A 17,061-nucleotide genomic window follows, 5' to 3' on the forward strand; every position below is an offset into this window, starting at 1 on the left:
ATGAAAAAGAATAATTAGCAGCCTATTGCATTACTTGACTACAGTCAAAGCAGAGCTTAAGTTAACAGAAAATTTGCTTTGAAGTATGGTGCAGAAATCATAAATTTCATGTATGATTTGAAATATGTTTGAAAATTACATGTAATATTTGAGCTCTAAAGTAGCTCAATAGAAGCTCCCCAGGATCTTATACTTGTAACAAATATAAATTAATTGATTCATCTGCCACCTTGACGGAATTTTCTGATCTCTAAATATTACAGAAGATACTTTAAAATGTAATAATATATAACTGGTATAGTTAAAGTTGATCAAGTCTGCAGTTCCTGACAAACAAGGTTGCAGAAAAGATCTATTGCTCGTAGCATGAAGTGTTGCAGTTTTCTTCATGATGTGGATGTGTTGATTGGCCTGTAAAATGAAATGTCTGGAAATCACTCAAGACAGACTGGACCTGGGACTTCTTCCTTTACAAAAGCAATAGTTTATCACACAGCATACACCATCTATCACAATCTTTGCATATGTGGAAAAGCTGAATTCAAAGAAAGCCAGGAATTTAAATTCCAGTGTCCCAAATCACATCTCTCCCATTCACAACTTACCATCAGATTGTTTACAGAGAGAGTAAAATGTTTCGTTGCAAGATGCTGTCTTCCAAAACCCATCCAAATCTATATAGACACAGGCTGTGTTCTTATTTGGTTCTCCACTGGCCCAGTTATGGTATCTGCTTCTCTGTCTATCTGACCATTTGTAATGGCCATGAGTCTAAAAGGAAATCACAAAAAAGATTGTGTCACACACAACAATTACCTTGAAATAACATTAAGATTGCGCTTGCAGGCATGTAAAAGTTAGGAAACATAAGAATCAGTTTCTCACACAAAATGAATTAATTCTCTGTCATGAATACATGACAGTCTGGCCCAGGCTTCCACTCTCCACAGTAGCCAGGGTGATGGTCCTACATATGTTTATTTAGTACACAGCCTATGTTATTCCGTTCACACCATCTCCTCGTGCAGCAGACGGGCAAAAGGCCCTGCAGTAACAACCGTGAGTAGAGAATTGAAGATTTTATTGAAGGAGACCACATATATGCACAGATCAAAAAAAGACTGCAGAGAAACTATTTTGTTGGCGTTCCTCTAACACAGTCTCCACTATATATTTAGAAAGCAGTAGAAGAAAGCAGAAGCTCCCCTGGAGATGATGCACACACCACACACCACAGATCTCTGCCACCCTTGTTGACACAGTTTCTAGCTACTACAGGTAAGATGAGCTTGTTATTTTTTCAGCAGATTTCACCACTATTGGCAGAGGATGACCACCATTAGTCACAGCCATGGCTCCTGTCACCCCATCTAGCACAGCCTACCCCCTTCTTTCTATGAGCTTTGGAGGCAGGCTTCCATCCAGTTCTCTGTTCCAGTTTCTTTCCTGTCCTTTTTTCTTTTAAGTCCTTTGCAACAGGAATCCTAGATTCCTGTCTAATTCGGGTTTCCCAGTGCCTTCTCTCACTAAAGTTCGGCTTTGTTTCCTCTTACTTCAGCACCTGTGCCCACTGTCAGTCCTGTGTCCCACCATGCTCTGGCTCTACCTCTCTTCTCTTGATTTCCTCACAACCCTGGTTCCACAAATATCCATCTGCATCATGTTTTTTCATGTTCCTTTTACATGCATCTAGCAGATGCTTCCCCTTTCAGGCTTTTCCACTCTGCTGACTGAGTCGGCTGATGGGCTTTCACAGGGCATTGGCTTCAGCTCCAAAAACCAGCCTAAGGTGTCCCCGTTGCTGTCTCTACACTACACCTTGCCACTTTCCCTGTTGCTCAGCACAAGCTCTTGCGGTGCTAGGCTGTAAATTAAAACAAGGTTTAAAATAACCTCACAAAGAAAAAGCTATTTTTAACATAAGTGGTTTCTGTGGTGTGCTCCACAATGTGTCTGCATCAGCTTGTGGTAGGTGTAGGAAGTGGAAACTTCATAGCCACTTTCACTGCTGAAGCCACTCTCTACTGCAGCTACATCCTTGGTGTTTAAAATGCAGATTGTGGCAGTTCTCACTTACATTATGGCCACATCTTTGGGTGTGTAGAACCCCCAAATGCAGACAAGTCAGGTGTCTCAGCAAGCCTCTGATGGCTGCCAGACATTCACAGGTCTGACCAACAGGACTTGGGAGAAAACAACACCCACAGCAGTGGATCCTGTCAACTTCTGAGCCAGAAATATGGCTGATCTAGGGTAGTGGTATGATTGTCACAAGCATTTGATGGACTCACCATCCTGCTGTTAAAACCAATCCAGGCAGGCTCCCCATGCTTTACTATTTGTAACCACAGGTAAGAATCAACATAAGGATCCAAAACACTGGCGAGCTCTGCAAGCTGCTCTTGGCAGTTCTTCTCTGCTTCTTCCCAGCTCATTTTGTAGTTGATGACTGCATAGTGGTCATCACCATACTTGTTAAAGCCAAACATCGGAATTACGGGTTGAGAGTTTTGCAGTTTGGGGTCTGTAGGGAACAAACAAAAAGAAAAGTCAGACCCTTTGTATCGGCTATACATAATACACTAAGAGAAGATCTAGTATGCTAACTAAGCAATTAAGAGAGACTGGAATAACAAATTAGGAAGCATCTCATCTAGCACTGTGGTGACAAAAGCCAGATTTTCATGTTCTGTGACAAAATTTTCTAATTCTTGTCAGAATGACCTTTCATTATAAATATCTGTATCACCCCCAGGAAAGTCCCCTGTAAGCTCTAGACCTTCCCAAAGCATACTGGAACTGTGTAGAACACTAAAGGCAATTATTTCCCCTGCATTTTTTCATTATATATTAGCACTTGCTGTATATCTGACAAGGAATAAGATACAATGAGCACACCATGAGCAAGCAGAGGGATGTAAATGCTGCTGACGAAATTGCCTAAGTAAGAGTGTAAAGGAAATCAAACAGAGCAGTTTTTCAAAACAAAGAAGCTGCAGTACTTTTAGGTATAACAGTAGAATGTCGGTATTTAATAATCTGCTCATATAAAGACATAATACTGTTCTTTTACTCTCCCTCCTGATCACCAGAAATAGCAAAATGCCTGGTTATCCATAGATTTTTAATATTTTTTAAAACTGGTCTAGTCCTTAAAATAGGAAATGATAAGAGTTTTTCTCCAAAAAATGAAATGTGTTCCTTTTGTTAAAATGGTCCATAGCACATGTGACATCATCAGATTAATTTAATTTAAAATTGAGATGATGGTGAGAAAGTCACTCTGAACACCAGTTTGAGTTAACCACAATAAATAAGCTGTACTAGAAAGTGGTAAAAGAAATCTCACCAGAATTTTTCTGGCATATGTAACTTTTGCTTTCTTTACATTCTTCATCCTTCCATTTCCCTGCTTGTTCAATAGGGTTCTTTTTCATAAAGACACAGTCAACCTACACAGGAAATGGGATTAACAGGAAAAAATCTGTGAATTGATAGGAAATGTTCCTGCTCCTGCTGGGTATACAGACATGCTTGTCACATGTAGTCACAGACAGATATATAATATGAAGGAGATATATATGTATATATATAAAAGCCCATAAGCATTTAAAACTCAGCCCTAGGAAAGTTTGTACTTGGATGATGGCAAGAATTGCAAAGCACAGCACAGAGACTGGAAGAAGCATCTGGAACTATCTGTATGTATATAATCTTTCTACAGACACGTGTGTGCAGGTAGAGATGCATGTGCTAGATCTGGCCCACAGGACATTTCAGCTCTGTTGCTGTTTTTCTGGAGGTTATGGGGAAACTCTCCTTACCACTGAAGCTCCCCTGGAGAGGTGAAACCCTCTTCCTGCCCCAGTCCAGCACCAGGACCCAAAGCTGTCATCACAGTGCAGTAATGTTGAGGTAATAATCAGCAACAGCCTTTTGTGAGGGACAACCCCCAATCCTTTTCCACTGAAATATGTGTTTTCTAACTTCTTCCATTGCCTCCTCCAGCATGAGAAGTTGCTGCTTGGCTTTCTATAGCAGGAGGCAGCAGGTCTCCCCACCTCACATCAGCCTAACCCCATGCTACCTCTAAGCCTCCTTAGGGGCATTAGCTCAGGCCTTGGTGCAAGTGAAGGTATATAAGGGAACTAAATTGTGTAGGGAAACAGGCACAGCCTTCTACAGAAAGCGTACACGTGTCTGAGATGAGGAAGTTCTGGAAATCCCAAAACCCAGTTATAGCCCAGATGGCCGCAGAATCTGGACCTCACAGAATTCCTTCCTGTTTTCTCTGGACTCAAAGCAATTATGTTACGAAAAAGAGAGCAACTTTGTAAAGCCAGCAAAAGAGTAGGAAGAAGTATTATCAAGTAAAATATTCTACCTTAGCCTTTTCACAGTTATTGATTAACATTCATATTTGCCTTGCCATTGAACATCAAATAGCATAGCAGTGATGGAAATTTCAAAGCAAGCAGAAGAGACACAAATAAGAAAGGAAGATCCAGAGACCTTGTTTTTTGAAGATTTTTTCAACACATTTGTCTTTATAAACTTAGTGCCAAGAAATGTAATTATAAGCAGTTAGATTAACATTTTAGTCAAGTCTAAATAACATTCACTGTGTCCCAAAATTATACAGTTATTGCTATGTTAATGGTTTCTTCGAATCTCCTGATCAGTCATGGTAAAGCAAGGGAAATTGCTCACTTGTCTGAGTTTAGCATAGTGCTCCCAAACCTCTGTCTGGATTCATTCAGACTCATGACAAAACAGAAGCTGAAAAAGTGTGTGAATAGAGATTACTCCACTTTTAAAAAAGCAAGATTACTCAAAATCCTCATAAAAGAAACTTTATATAAAAATACATGTGTGCCTACATACATTTTATCAAACTACCAAAGTTATAATGTTTAAGTGATAATCAAGTTAGTGTTTACCTTACTGTAATAACTTCGAGAATCTTTTGCCCAATTTGTGTAGTAAACTGGGCTTCCATCTGTCCATAAGTATTTGTGCTCCTGATTTATGTCATTCAGTCCAATCCAAGCATCTGTTGCAGCATTTTTTAAGAGGGACATGAGAGAAGCTGAAGCAAAAGAAAAATTGAACAAGGATGGAAACTGAATGCACTTTTGTCCAACAGTGCAGACTCGAGAGTGCCTAGATGATGCATTTTGTTTGTTTGTTTTTTTAATAAGGTTGCAATCATGATAAAAATAAAAAGAATAGACAGTCATCAGATCGTAAAGTTGGAAAAAGTATTTACAAATTAAAAGATGGGAAAATTTTGATACATAAAATTGTTTTCAAAAATTTTAAAGAAATTCATGTGTACACTTTTCTGGTGCTGTTCACTGTCTGGGGAAGCAGGGAAAATGTTTTAATGGTATTACAGAAATTAATATGAATAAAGTAAGCCCTGACACACAGAATATGAGCCTACAAACCATGCAATCCCTTTTCTTCTTTGGTAACTTCTTTATTAACCAGACAATAATTTAATTTCTAAACAGGCATAACACAAAACTACTTAATAACTAAGTACGTGTGTACAGAGATCTCAGCTTTTTGGAAGGCCATGTGCTGTTTCTCATAGCTCCTGCCCAGTCTGACTTTCCACTAAAAGAATGTCCTTCTTCTTCTATAGGAAAAATCATAAACCACAAATACTGATGGAGTGAGCTAGGAGATGCTCCTTGTCCTCAGGATTTTAGGCATTAAATTTCCTGGGCAAACATGAAGCCTCACTGAAAGACACGCTGAGCAAGAAGGCCAGCAGGCTGAGGTCCAGCAGAGCAAGGGGAACAGGGGGAACCTAGAACTCAAGCATTGGAGCCTTCTTCTGCCTAAGGATGTGTACTCTACTGACACCCACAGCATTTGGCTCAGCAGCAAGGTGCACAGTGATTTATTTTAGGTGTTACTCCATGTGCTATTTTACATGTACACTTGAAAACATTAAACTTTAGACATTTTATTATATGACAAGTCTCTAATACAAAATCTTAATATCTGAACAGTATTAATTCCTTTGTATGTCTTATGTCAACTTCAAAGCTATTATTTTAAAAGTTAATCAAGAACACTAAAACCTATACAAGCATTTTCCAAAGGTGAAACTTCTCATTCAACATGATTTTATATTAATATGGCATTGCAGAAGTTATACCATTGGTTTTAATCTAGGTATCAGGAATTAATTGATATATACAGTATCAAAACATTGGTACTTTATACCTTGCATTTCTTTTCTTGGTATAGTAGCCAGATTTCCTCCAAATTTAATACAACTGTTCCTTGCAGCGTGCCATGTCAATGTATCACTTTCATTAAGGCCAAATACTTTGAAACACTGAAAAAGAGAAGTGAGCTGAATTTGTAACTGGATGGCATTATAAATTCTGCTGAAAGCATCTCTGTTGGAACAAACTGGATATTTTAATCAAAAAGGGAGATTAGCAGATTTAACAGTCCGTTCTAGCTTGTCTTTAGGTCTTTATGACAGAGAAGATCTATACTAGAAAACTAGCATAAACCCCAATATTTTAGCATACACTTAGTAGAGGGAATATATCAGTCTAATGATTTCAACAGAAATTATTTTAAGGTTTCTGAGCACACTTCTGAGGTGTGACTTTGTGGGAGGAATGCCTAAGAAGATCTCAGAAAACAGACAAGGATGTGTTATGGAAGCTAAACATCTCAGCTTCTGTTACCCTGTTTGTCATATCAGATTTGGTTCTCACAGGATAATCACAGAGTGGTTCTGACATTACAACGAAAACCATGAATTTATTGTTTCTTGTAATATGATGTAGAAGATTTAACCAAGATACCATTAGACAGCTTTGTCAGAGTCAAGCAACCTAAATGTGCTGATTAAAGCTGAAAAGTTAATGAGGCAGTTTGGGGAAAGAGCTGGGCAAAAGGGATATAGCTCCATGAGAGTCAGAAGTGGTGTCTAAGCACTTGGAGAGGACTCAAGGATGGAACCTCTGGAAACTCCTTTTCAAGTTGGTGAGGAAGAAAGAAATATTTTAGCTTGAGAGAGCACTATGAAATGGAACTAACTGTGAGTTCATCACTCTTTTCCCCAGGGCTGAGAGAAGGGAGGAATGAGAAGGAGACAGAAGCCAGCCAGTCTGTCTCAAACAAAGGAGCTCCAACTGAAATCATACTTTGTCTTAGCCAAAAGGAAGAGAGATGGAGCTAGATGAGCCAATGTAATTAAGGATTATCTTCACTGCTAGGTGTATTCTCAACAGCATACACTGTTTTTTTACAGCTTTTAGAGGTTCATTGATGACAATCTACGGATTTTAAACACTCCCTTATCCTGAAACTTTGTCTTTTGAGAAGGCTGAGTGATCTTACATAATAAAGGGGGCTGAAGCTTATAGTTGAATTTTTAAAAACCTGAGCAGGTATTTAGTTATATAAAAAAACTAATTTGTTCAAGGAAAGATGCCTTGGTGGCTTGAGAGCTTGGCAACCCTAAACACTAGAAAAATATAAGATGAAGCTTTCTCCCTCTATGTCTTGTGACTGACCTCTTTCATAACTGCTGTGGTTGCAAGACAGGCTACAACTTCTATTCCAGGAATCATATTTTTTGAGTCTTTAAATATACACAATCAGAACGTATTTTATGACAACCAGAGAACCTGCAACCACCTTAAAACTGAACCAAAGATGGTGGTGATTCTGCTCTTCTTAAAATACAATCTACTGACATTTCATACTGCACCTTGTTATCAAAGAGGAGCCAGCCTTCTGCACACCCACCAATTGGTGGTGGTGAAGTGGGAGCAACAGTTGGACGAACAGTATAGTTAAGCCTTTCACAGATGAATAGCTCAAGACTGCCGCAGTTGAGATCATTCCATGTACCTGAAAGCCATTTAAAACAAAACAACAACAACAACAAAATAAATGCAGCTAGGACTGGGATAAAAAGTGTTCTTTCCTCAAGCAAATACACTGCAGGAAGTAGAACTGGTGACTGTATTTGTATTTATTCCTCTCAGATATTATGCATATTTTTCATGTATGTTCCTTAGAAATATTCAGGTTACCAGCAAAATTCGGAATACAATTTTTTTTTCTGAGAATAGAAATATTTTCATATTGAAAACCCATAGCATTTCCAAAGGGCAGTTTCAGCTCAAATGCTTAATTCACCTCCCTAAGATCTGTAAAATCTCTGGGATCACTCCATCTACAATACAGTACTTTGCCTTTGTTACCTTACTACCCGAGTTTTGTAATCTTCTCTCCCATTAAGCATATGACAGATGAAGAACAAATTAGAAAATGGGATTAATTTCATTAGCTGCAGACAGTTACAAGGAAATTATCTACAGCAGAGCTAATCACACCTTATGGAGATACTGTCATTATAATTCAGTGAAGTTAAGGACATAATCCATCTTCATTTAAGGAAGCTCTCCAAAACAAGACATATTTACTCAGTAAAAATGTTCACGCCATTTTGTTGATCTCTAACAGAGTCCAGGAAAATCACCTCAGCTATACATTTTGAGACTAGAAATGTTTGCAAGCAGAAGAGATTAACCACTCCAGAGAAGACTAAGAGCTTGGCTAGTTTAAGCACAATTACTTTCAACTCTCTGTATTAAAGGGTATTTGCGTTTATTGTCCCAAGCTTATGCCCACTGTGCAGACTGAATAGTGTTGCAGCACCCACCTGTTTGGGTATACATGATCACACAGTTCTCATCATTATTTGCAAAATTGGGTTCATTTGGAGCCCAGGCAACATAGTTCACTGGAGTTCCATCCATCCACCTAAAAAAAGTAATTTGGGGAAATAACAATTCTTAGTTGAGTTAGTTAATATTTCTTTGTAAAGGTCATATTAGATCTTTGTATTTTCCTCTATCCTAGCTTACAAATGTGTTCTCTGGTAAAAGAAAACCAAGACCCTCCACATAGAATTAGTAAAAAATATCTTTATATCAACTGCCTACTCTGTTGACCCAAACAAGGTCTAAACAAATCATCTCAGCTGGTGGTCCCAGCCATTCTTGGCCTCTGAGGATTGATAGCCTGCAGGAAACACCAGTGTGGTACTGGACCTAGCTTTCTCTGGAGTGCAGAAACAGAAACCTGAGCCTTTTTTTGTAGTTTCCTGGGTCCAAAAGCAGTAGTATAACATCTTGTAGGTTATGAAAGAGTCTTGAACCACATATCGGGGACCATTTTGTTAAACAAAGGATATCTCTAACATTATACAGCTATTGCTTCAGTAGTGCCACAATCATCTCCTAGTTTGGTGGCCACAAATTTATTCTCAAAAAAGTAGCCAAGAGAAAAGTGAAAAAACCATCAGCGTACTGGAAAGAGGAAAGTCAAGTGGAGAATCTGCCAAGACTGAGAGCCTTCAGATAGCGTAAGGTCCAGGGTAATTTAGTGTTTTCCCAGCTTAGGAGACTAAGCAACCAGATATATGTTTTTTCAAGTAAACTACAAATAAGGAATTCAACAGGATGTCTTGTTGCTTCCACATGCAAATCTCCTGAGTCAAATAAGGAAAACAGTCTGGGTGAATTAATATTATGACAAAGAGCAATACTATCATCCAGAAGGGAGGAAAATGAACCTAGTGAGGGAGTAAGGGAGAACTGACAAGCAACAGTGTTTTCCGAGCGGTGGATGACATGTAGAAAGCAGGAGCTCCAGGAGATGAAACTATCCAATCTCTGTGGCTTGGGGCCAAGAAAGGCTGAAATGAAGAGAGTGAAGCTCACCGGACCAAGTTTCAAATCCCAGAAGAAAGCACTTTAAAAAGAAGTGGGAAGGAGGGGCAGGGATGGAGGTAGAGAAGAGTGAAGTATAACGTGTGTGCATTCCAGGGTTTGGGTTGTTGTTTTTTTCCTTTGATCAGTTCAATATTCAGTAACCTTCGCAAGAACCATCTGGAACATGCCAGAGATCTCCAATCAATTTTACCTTTCATCTAACAAGGAAAACGGGATAACTCTGCACTGACAGTGAGTGAACATCTCAGCCTCACAACACAAAAACAGAGTATAGAGCCAAAAGAAAGAAAAATAGATAGTGGAAATATGATGGGAGTGTTTCCCTAAGGAGATGAATTGCATTTTTAAATTTTATATCCAGACATGGCTGCAGGAAGGTTTTGTCAGTCATTGAACTTCAACAGTTTCTTGCAGACAACCATGCCAAATATTCATAGAATGGTTTGGGTAGGAAGGGACCTTAAAGATCATTCACATTAGGAGTCTGACAAACTTAATTTGCTTTTACTTACTGGAATGTCTTATCAAGGCTCACACTTAAGCCAATATAGAAGCCATTTCCCCAGTCCTTGTAGAAAGCCTAAAACCCAAAAAGTAAAAATTTTCATGAGCAAAGAAACAAATTTCAAATAGAATAAGCAGGCTCTCAAAAACTGCTTTAGTTTGAGTTGTATTGTAGGGAGTTGCTGGGATTGTGTGTCTCAACTGCAAAATGCAAAATTTTCCTCAAATTTCCAATATTTAAATTTCAAAAAAAAAGTAAAAAGGCAGAATGGTATGAAAAATAAATTGAGCAAAAAGTTATGTTAAGAAGATAAGAACCAGCTCTAAAGCAAGCTAAAAAATAAAGCAATATTTTTAAGAGTTTTAGGAAAACATAATGGGAACTTGCCGAAAAGGCTACAAATGGTGGAGTTTAGTAGTCATGTGGAGGAAATTTGGTTTTAATAATATAAAATTATTTCCAAAAGATAATATAATCAGAAGCTTATTCTCTTACTATTAGAAAATATTCTGGCCTAAATCTTTTAATAAAAACCTGAAATTTGTTTTGACAAAAAAAGATAATAAATATTGAAATTTATGAAGAAAATGAGCTGGAAAACAATACATGCTCAGTACCTGTGCCTTCCAGCTAAACAGAGCCAGGTTTTTGAAAACGGCAGCCTAAACACGTTCTTGAAAAGAAGCTGAGGACTTGTCTACATGTAGCAATTTATCAAAGTATTATGGTAAAGCTCTTAAGCAGACAAATCCATGAAAGGTGGCAGTGATTTCTTATATATTTTTTTAAGATGGGGACCACTTTCCAATATTTCACAAGCCAGCTGAAAAAGATGCCTCAGTGCAGGACAGAGCAGGTTTGGTTGTTTTCATTTTTGAAGTAAAACATATTTCTTACATATTTCCAAACAAAATTTTTTTCACTTTCACTCTCAATGACAGCAAGGTCACCACCATGCTTCTTGCAAAAGTCTCTGGCTTTTTCCATAGGCACGCGCTCCTTGCTGAAGTAGTATTCCTTGTGCTTATATATTATCCAGTCATCTTCACTAACAACATACTCATACTCTGCAAAGTAAAACATTAAGCAGTCTGTAGTAGAAATTAACATTACTGCATGATCATTCATTTCTGTTATTGGAAGTACAAGACTTACTGAATGTAGAATTAGGCTCTGGCTTCAGCGATGCTCCTGCAATATAAATCAATATCTGAGTATAACATTTTTCTCAGACATCTCTCAATCAAATATATTTATACAGTTGATAGCATTTTAATTTCAAGTAATAAAATTAATTATAAGGGTTACTCAGTATGCTTATTTTTGTCACAGAATATCTTAGCATATCTGAAAAAATGTTACACTCAGCAAAATACCATATTAGAGCTGATCCCAAATTAAGCTTACAGAAGTCATGCCCAAAGTCACCCTGTTGTATTTCACTTCCTCAATGCTCTGTGTATACATCCCAAATGTACACACGTATCTTATGGATTAATTAACACTTTTATTTAAACTAAAATATACTAAATGTTTCATTGTGCTTGATGGCAAAACTGGCTCTAATACTTGCAGATAATGTGATCTGACCTGGAAAGGATGTTATTATCTGTTTCTAAAAGTTGCTTCAGGGTGAAAATTTTCTTACCTTTTTTTATTTGGCAGACATAGTCCTGCATATATTCACAAAATAAATCATTCCACATCATATAATTGTAATTACTAAACACGCCACATTTTTCGTTACCATCATAATTGTTCGGTTCTCCATTTGCCCATTTTTCAAAATTTACCTGTGGTGGAAACACAGCTTTGTTATTATTCCTTTTAAAGTTAAACAATTGTCTTATACCATCATGTTAAAGTATGTACTTCATTTATTTCCATGATCCATCCTGTGCTTTGGTGCCAGACCTTCTAAGAAGGACAAGGCCGTTGCCTAGCATAGTTATTCATCTGTGTCTTCATAAGCCATGTTAGTAAGGCAAGAAGTTGTTGCTGTCTTTGTTGTTAGGAGAGATTAAGTTCTGTCAAGCTCTAGAAAGATTTATATAAGCATCTATCTAATTATCTATTCCTCTGCCCCTGGGTTGGTTTTCTTACTCTGATGTTTCAACCTGAGAAAATCCATCAGTGCTACCACATGGACTTGGGCCTTAAGACAGCAATGACAACAAAGCTTAACTTGTGTAGACATAGACATTTGTTTCTAACAGTAAATGACAAATTAGAATATAGAAATTAGTACAACCAGATTTGCTTAATTACGCTAAATGTCATACTGTTATCTATAGCTAAGAACTATCAAAAGATTAAAAAAGTAATTCCTAGAGAGGAAACGGGTTTAAAGACTTATAAGCACTTGTGGCTTGTATAGGAGGAGCTGTGAGAGCTGTCTGCCAAGATATACATGGAAAATTAGACACAAAGCTGGAACAGTAAGTTATTTACTCACTGGTGAGCCATCACTCCATACAAATCCACCGTCAGATTCTAAGGCACTTAAACCCATCCAGTAAGATGAGTGATGATAATTCTCCCTTCTGAATGAATGCAGATAAAGACAAGCAGAACCAGTGTGAAACAGAGGAGAATATATATCATTACATTATTATTAGAGTTTTAATGCTTGAAGTAACATATTAAACAGTCATTTGAAGCAATTATGCAATTGCCATGTGGAGAAAATCACACTGGCACTGCATGTGGCAGGAAGCAGTGAAACACAGAGCTTCATGAGAAGGATCACAGATGTCACGAGTTCATAAATACTGGGTTAAATGAAAATAGTTGGACCAAGTAGCTTAGGCATCTTAATTCAGACCTGTCTGTACTTACAGGCTTGATTTAAACATTTGTATAAGAACATCAAAAGGTCATGCTTTCCTTAGTCTCCTAATTTTTCCCTTAAATAAGGAAAGAAAGCAACACAAACTATTCCCTTAAACAAGAGTATTTCATCTACTGATCAGCTACTAATGAGCTGAAAAGATGAGCTTTATCCCCTTGAACTAAACTCAGTTGAAACCAATTCTGATGATCCTTTTTCATTTTTGTGCAAGTTCAGGCTACTTCAACACATACCACCACCTTTCCAAAAGCCTGCCAAGAAACCTGTTTGCTGACCTCTCTCTACCCATTTCCTTTTGCCACTTTGCAAGGATATACACCATCTTTGCAAAGCTGAAGTTGGTCCCCAAAATTCCTTTATGTCTTTCAGAAAGGTAATTTTTAATTATTTTTTCCTATATTTAAACAAGGGATACTTACAAGTCAACCATTAGGTTTTGTTCTTCTTCACTGTGGATACATGCCAAATCTCCTCCAATAGCTCTGCAAAAATCTCTTGCACCAAACCATGTTTGCATTTTCTCCCTTCCTTCCTGAAAAATCTATTAAAAATGAAGACTTTTCCAGTAACGTGTATTACAGAAAGTTAGTAACAGAATTCTCAGCTTCTATCTTTCTTCTGGTCTCCTGGTGTCTAGTTTTATCACTTATTGTTTAATCATGCAACCATAATTATCAAATTTTAATATTGCAACTTTGCTTTTCCCACAGGCTACTTGTCAGGTAGCCTGGGTAAAATTCACCTTCCGTACATACCCAAACTATATTCTCATTTGAAATGACAAGTGTTTACAATCAGAAATTAAGCACCTACTTTGAAGCAGAAGCTGCTGTGAGTAGTGGATTGCCATCCCTCTGGGCACGATGGGGGAGGGGTCGTCGTTGGAGGAGGAGGGGGGGTCACTCCCTCCACCAGCTGCTTGCAGAGAAACATGTTTTTTTCTTCACAGTTCAAAATATCCCATAATCCAGCTGAAGTTCCTGTTGTCATGGCCACACAGCCTGATTTCTTTCCTTCATGAAACATAAAATTTTTAAACCTTGTTTATAAAAAGCTGCATCTTCTCAAAGCATATGCTGCTTACTTAAGCATGACCTACCCCCACTAGGTTTGGATAGCTCAGAGGAGTTCATGTGCATTTCAGTTAAATTATAAAACCCATTATACTACGAATCATTTCTCAAAACCATCCAACAACAAAGAGCAAAGGATACCAACAGACACATGCAGACACAGGTGGTCTAGTGGAAGGAATTACCACCACCCCTGATTTAATCCCTTTAGTACAAATGGAAAATTGCACTGTCATTTCTGCCACTTCATGCCAGAGGAGTTTTTCAACCTCTTTTTAGCTTTCAAACCCTTACTTCTTGGGAATCCAGAACAGAAACTCTGTGGCACATACCAGGCATTCCTGCGTTCCAGTGAGTAAAGGTGACTGCATCCCCAGAGGCCCACTTGAACATCCCTTCTTCCTCTGTGTCTGAGAGACCAATCCAGAAATACTTTGCTGGATTGAATCCAATTACAGAAGTCAAGAAAGCTTGTTCATATCTGTGAAGAATAAGTACCAAGCTGATGTATCACACTTTATCATAATTTATTCATTTCTTCAAACAGGCAAATCTGGCAAAGTTAAGGTGATTTGCTGTTATGTGGGAAAATATTAGAATGGACGGAAGCGAGTATAATTACTTCTATCACTCTAATTGCTATGCAAATTAATTGTTATTTTATATTTTGGTAACATAAATGATGTTTAGAACTTAGAGTGATTCTATTCTCCTTTTTTATTGTGCAATGAAGAACACAAGCCAAACAACACTTGTGCGTACATGTTATTCATTCTGTATAAATACGTGCTACAGTGTTTTGCTGAGTTTTATGGTAAGATCTAGATCTTTAAATCTTGTTCCTCTGGGGAAAAAAAATCTACTTTTATTCTAAAAAGAACCAGTTTCCATATCCGCCCATGTCAAAAAAAAGGCTGGAGAGTTTGAATTCAAAAGATACAAATAGTTTCATGTTTATCTGTTTATTTTTAGTCGAATGCATTTCAAACAATTTGACAATTAGGTTTTTTGGGGGCATTGACTCAATTTCTTAATTCCTGGAGTCAAAAACAATGCAAGCATGTAGTAGCAATGGTTGAATGCCTGTATTGCAGACATATAAGACCTTGATGTATTTTGTAATATTCCTTCAGTTCTAGCATAAATTTTCCAGCAAAGCAGTGGTGTCACACTAAGCACTATGAATAACTGCAAAGTAAGGAGGGATTTCTCTTTGGTCCTTCCATCTTGGTTGTGCATACGAAAGGACAAGAATTATGTTTCCATACCTGTCTGTCACCGTAGCCAGGTAACCTTTGCTTTCTTCGCAGATTTTTTTTGCATCTGAAAACATTTCTGGTAGCTGCACCACGGAGTAGCAGTAAAAGCCATGCTTCACCCAGCCCTGTCAGTGCCAACAGCAGAGATGCACAGAGGTGCTGTCAGAGTGTGCAGCACAGCACAGAATGCTCCCAAAAGCCCCATTAATACCATGCCCCAAGTCAAAATTAATCTCAGAAGCCATGAGAAGTAGAGATGAGGATAATCTAATCTGGCTTTTGCAACCAGAACTCTGTGTCTTGCCCTTTGACAAAGGACACACAAGGGCTCTTGGCGAGCAGTGAGCTGTGGTTGATGCGGAGCCGGCAAGCAGGCCCACAGCCACTTTGCAGCTCCTTGTGTAAAGCCTGACCTGCTTTCCCCAGGTCTAAGTGAAGCTGTTGCAAGAGGCTACAATCTGAAAAACAATCAGTTCAAATACTCCTGCCTTCTGCGACAGATTGACTGAAACAAGAAATCTTAGTGGAACCCAAGACCAGTGAGTTACATAGTGAAAAAATACTGACATGCTCTGCAGAAAGCAGCTTTTATGGGTAAAGTGACTGGTTCTGCACCGGGAGAGAGCTGAGTGAAGCATATATGTAAGGGAGGAAAAAAAATAAGTAGATCTGTATTTTAGTTAAATAAATTTTAAAATTTCCCATTGGTCTGAGAAGTATCCATACACATGAATTAACAGTTTTCAAGGGCTCCACCAAGAAGAGTCAAAATAATTTACTTCTGTGATACTCACCATCACGAGAGTGAAAGTAAAATGCAACAACTTTTCACTGCTTTGGTTTTAAACTCACTTTCTGGCAGCCTGGATAAGTAACCTCAGCTTCCCCTGATTCTTCTTCCAAAGGTTTCCTTTTACAGATGTAACCAAGTTTTGTTTCACAAGAACTATCAGCCCAGGATCCATCCTGAGGATGGTAAGAAGAAACCACAAAAAGGAGTGAAATCTAGAGAAAAATTCACCATCCTCAGAGAGAACACTTCCCTCTTCCTATGGCTGAAGTTTTTCAGCTCTCTTCCTTGGCCTGATGCTTTCTCCAAAACCCCCAAATAGGGAACATAATAAAGACAGAGAGGGTCACATATTTGCAGAGGTGTGAGAATTGAGGTTGAGTGTATCAATGGCTGATGAGAGCAGGAAGGGAACACACTTTTCTGTCCTATGCTCATCAGCATGGTATATGCTATACTATATTATATTACTGTATTATATTTATATAACCAGGTGACAACAGCCAGGAAATGCTGCATAAATTAAACATAATGTATGAAAAAAATGTTTTAAGTAATTTTCTATATTACGATATCACTTTATGCTGAGTATAAAACAAGATGGAATTTTTTGTACCTAATTTTTTGTGTCCCCAGTAAGATGAGGCTCCAAAGTAGCTCAAATAAACCTATATTTTAGATATTTTAGGGGAAACGTAAGAAGATCCTTGCTCCAAGAATCATACGACACAGCTATGATCAGCCATATTGAATGTGGATGATGAGTTACTTCAACCAGCTCCAGCCAAGAGATCTATC

The 17,061-nt window shown here is 38.0% G+C and overlaps 1 protein-coding gene across 1 annotated transcript in view; it reads right to left on the reverse strand.

The window, feature by feature from the left end:
• Positions 1-17,061, reverse strand: part of LOC127380466 (macrophage mannose receptor 1-like) — a 31,310-nt gene that overhangs the window by 5,832 nt on the left and 8,417 nt on the right. Inside the window, exons 9-25 of the mRNA XM_051609412.1 lie at positions 16,326-16,439; positions 15,483-15,598; positions 14,547-14,695; positions 13,955-14,154; positions 13,561-13,682; positions 12,746-12,833; positions 11,939-12,083; positions 11,446-11,481; positions 11,188-11,357; positions 10,298-10,365; positions 8,711-8,811; positions 7,751-7,893; positions 6,241-6,355; positions 4,941-5,089; positions 3,350-3,452; positions 2,292-2,524; positions 606-771 (exon numbers count right to left, since the gene is read on the reverse strand). Of these exons, the coding sequence (XP_051465372.1) occupies positions 606-771; positions 2,292-2,524; positions 3,350-3,452; positions 4,941-5,089; positions 6,241-6,355; positions 7,751-7,893; positions 8,711-8,811; positions 10,298-10,365; positions 11,188-11,357; positions 11,446-11,481; positions 11,939-12,083; positions 12,746-12,833; positions 13,561-13,682; positions 13,955-14,154; positions 14,547-14,695; positions 15,483-15,598; positions 16,326-16,439 (2,218 nt within the window). The remainder of the gene's footprint in view (positions 1-605; positions 772-2,291; positions 2,525-3,349; positions 3,453-4,940; positions 5,090-6,240; positions 6,356-7,750; positions 7,894-8,710; positions 8,812-10,297; positions 10,366-11,187; positions 11,358-11,445; positions 11,482-11,938; positions 12,084-12,745; positions 12,834-13,560; positions 13,683-13,954; positions 14,155-14,546; positions 14,696-15,482; positions 15,599-16,325; positions 16,440-17,061) is intronic.

This window comes from Apus apus, chromosome 2, assembly GCF_020740795.1.
Source record: "Apus apus isolate bApuApu2 chromosome 2, bApuApu2.pri.cur, whole genome shotgun sequence".
In the NCBI taxonomy this organism is placed as follows: domain Eukaryota; kingdom Metazoa; phylum Chordata; class Aves; order Apodiformes; family Apodidae; genus Apus; species Apus apus.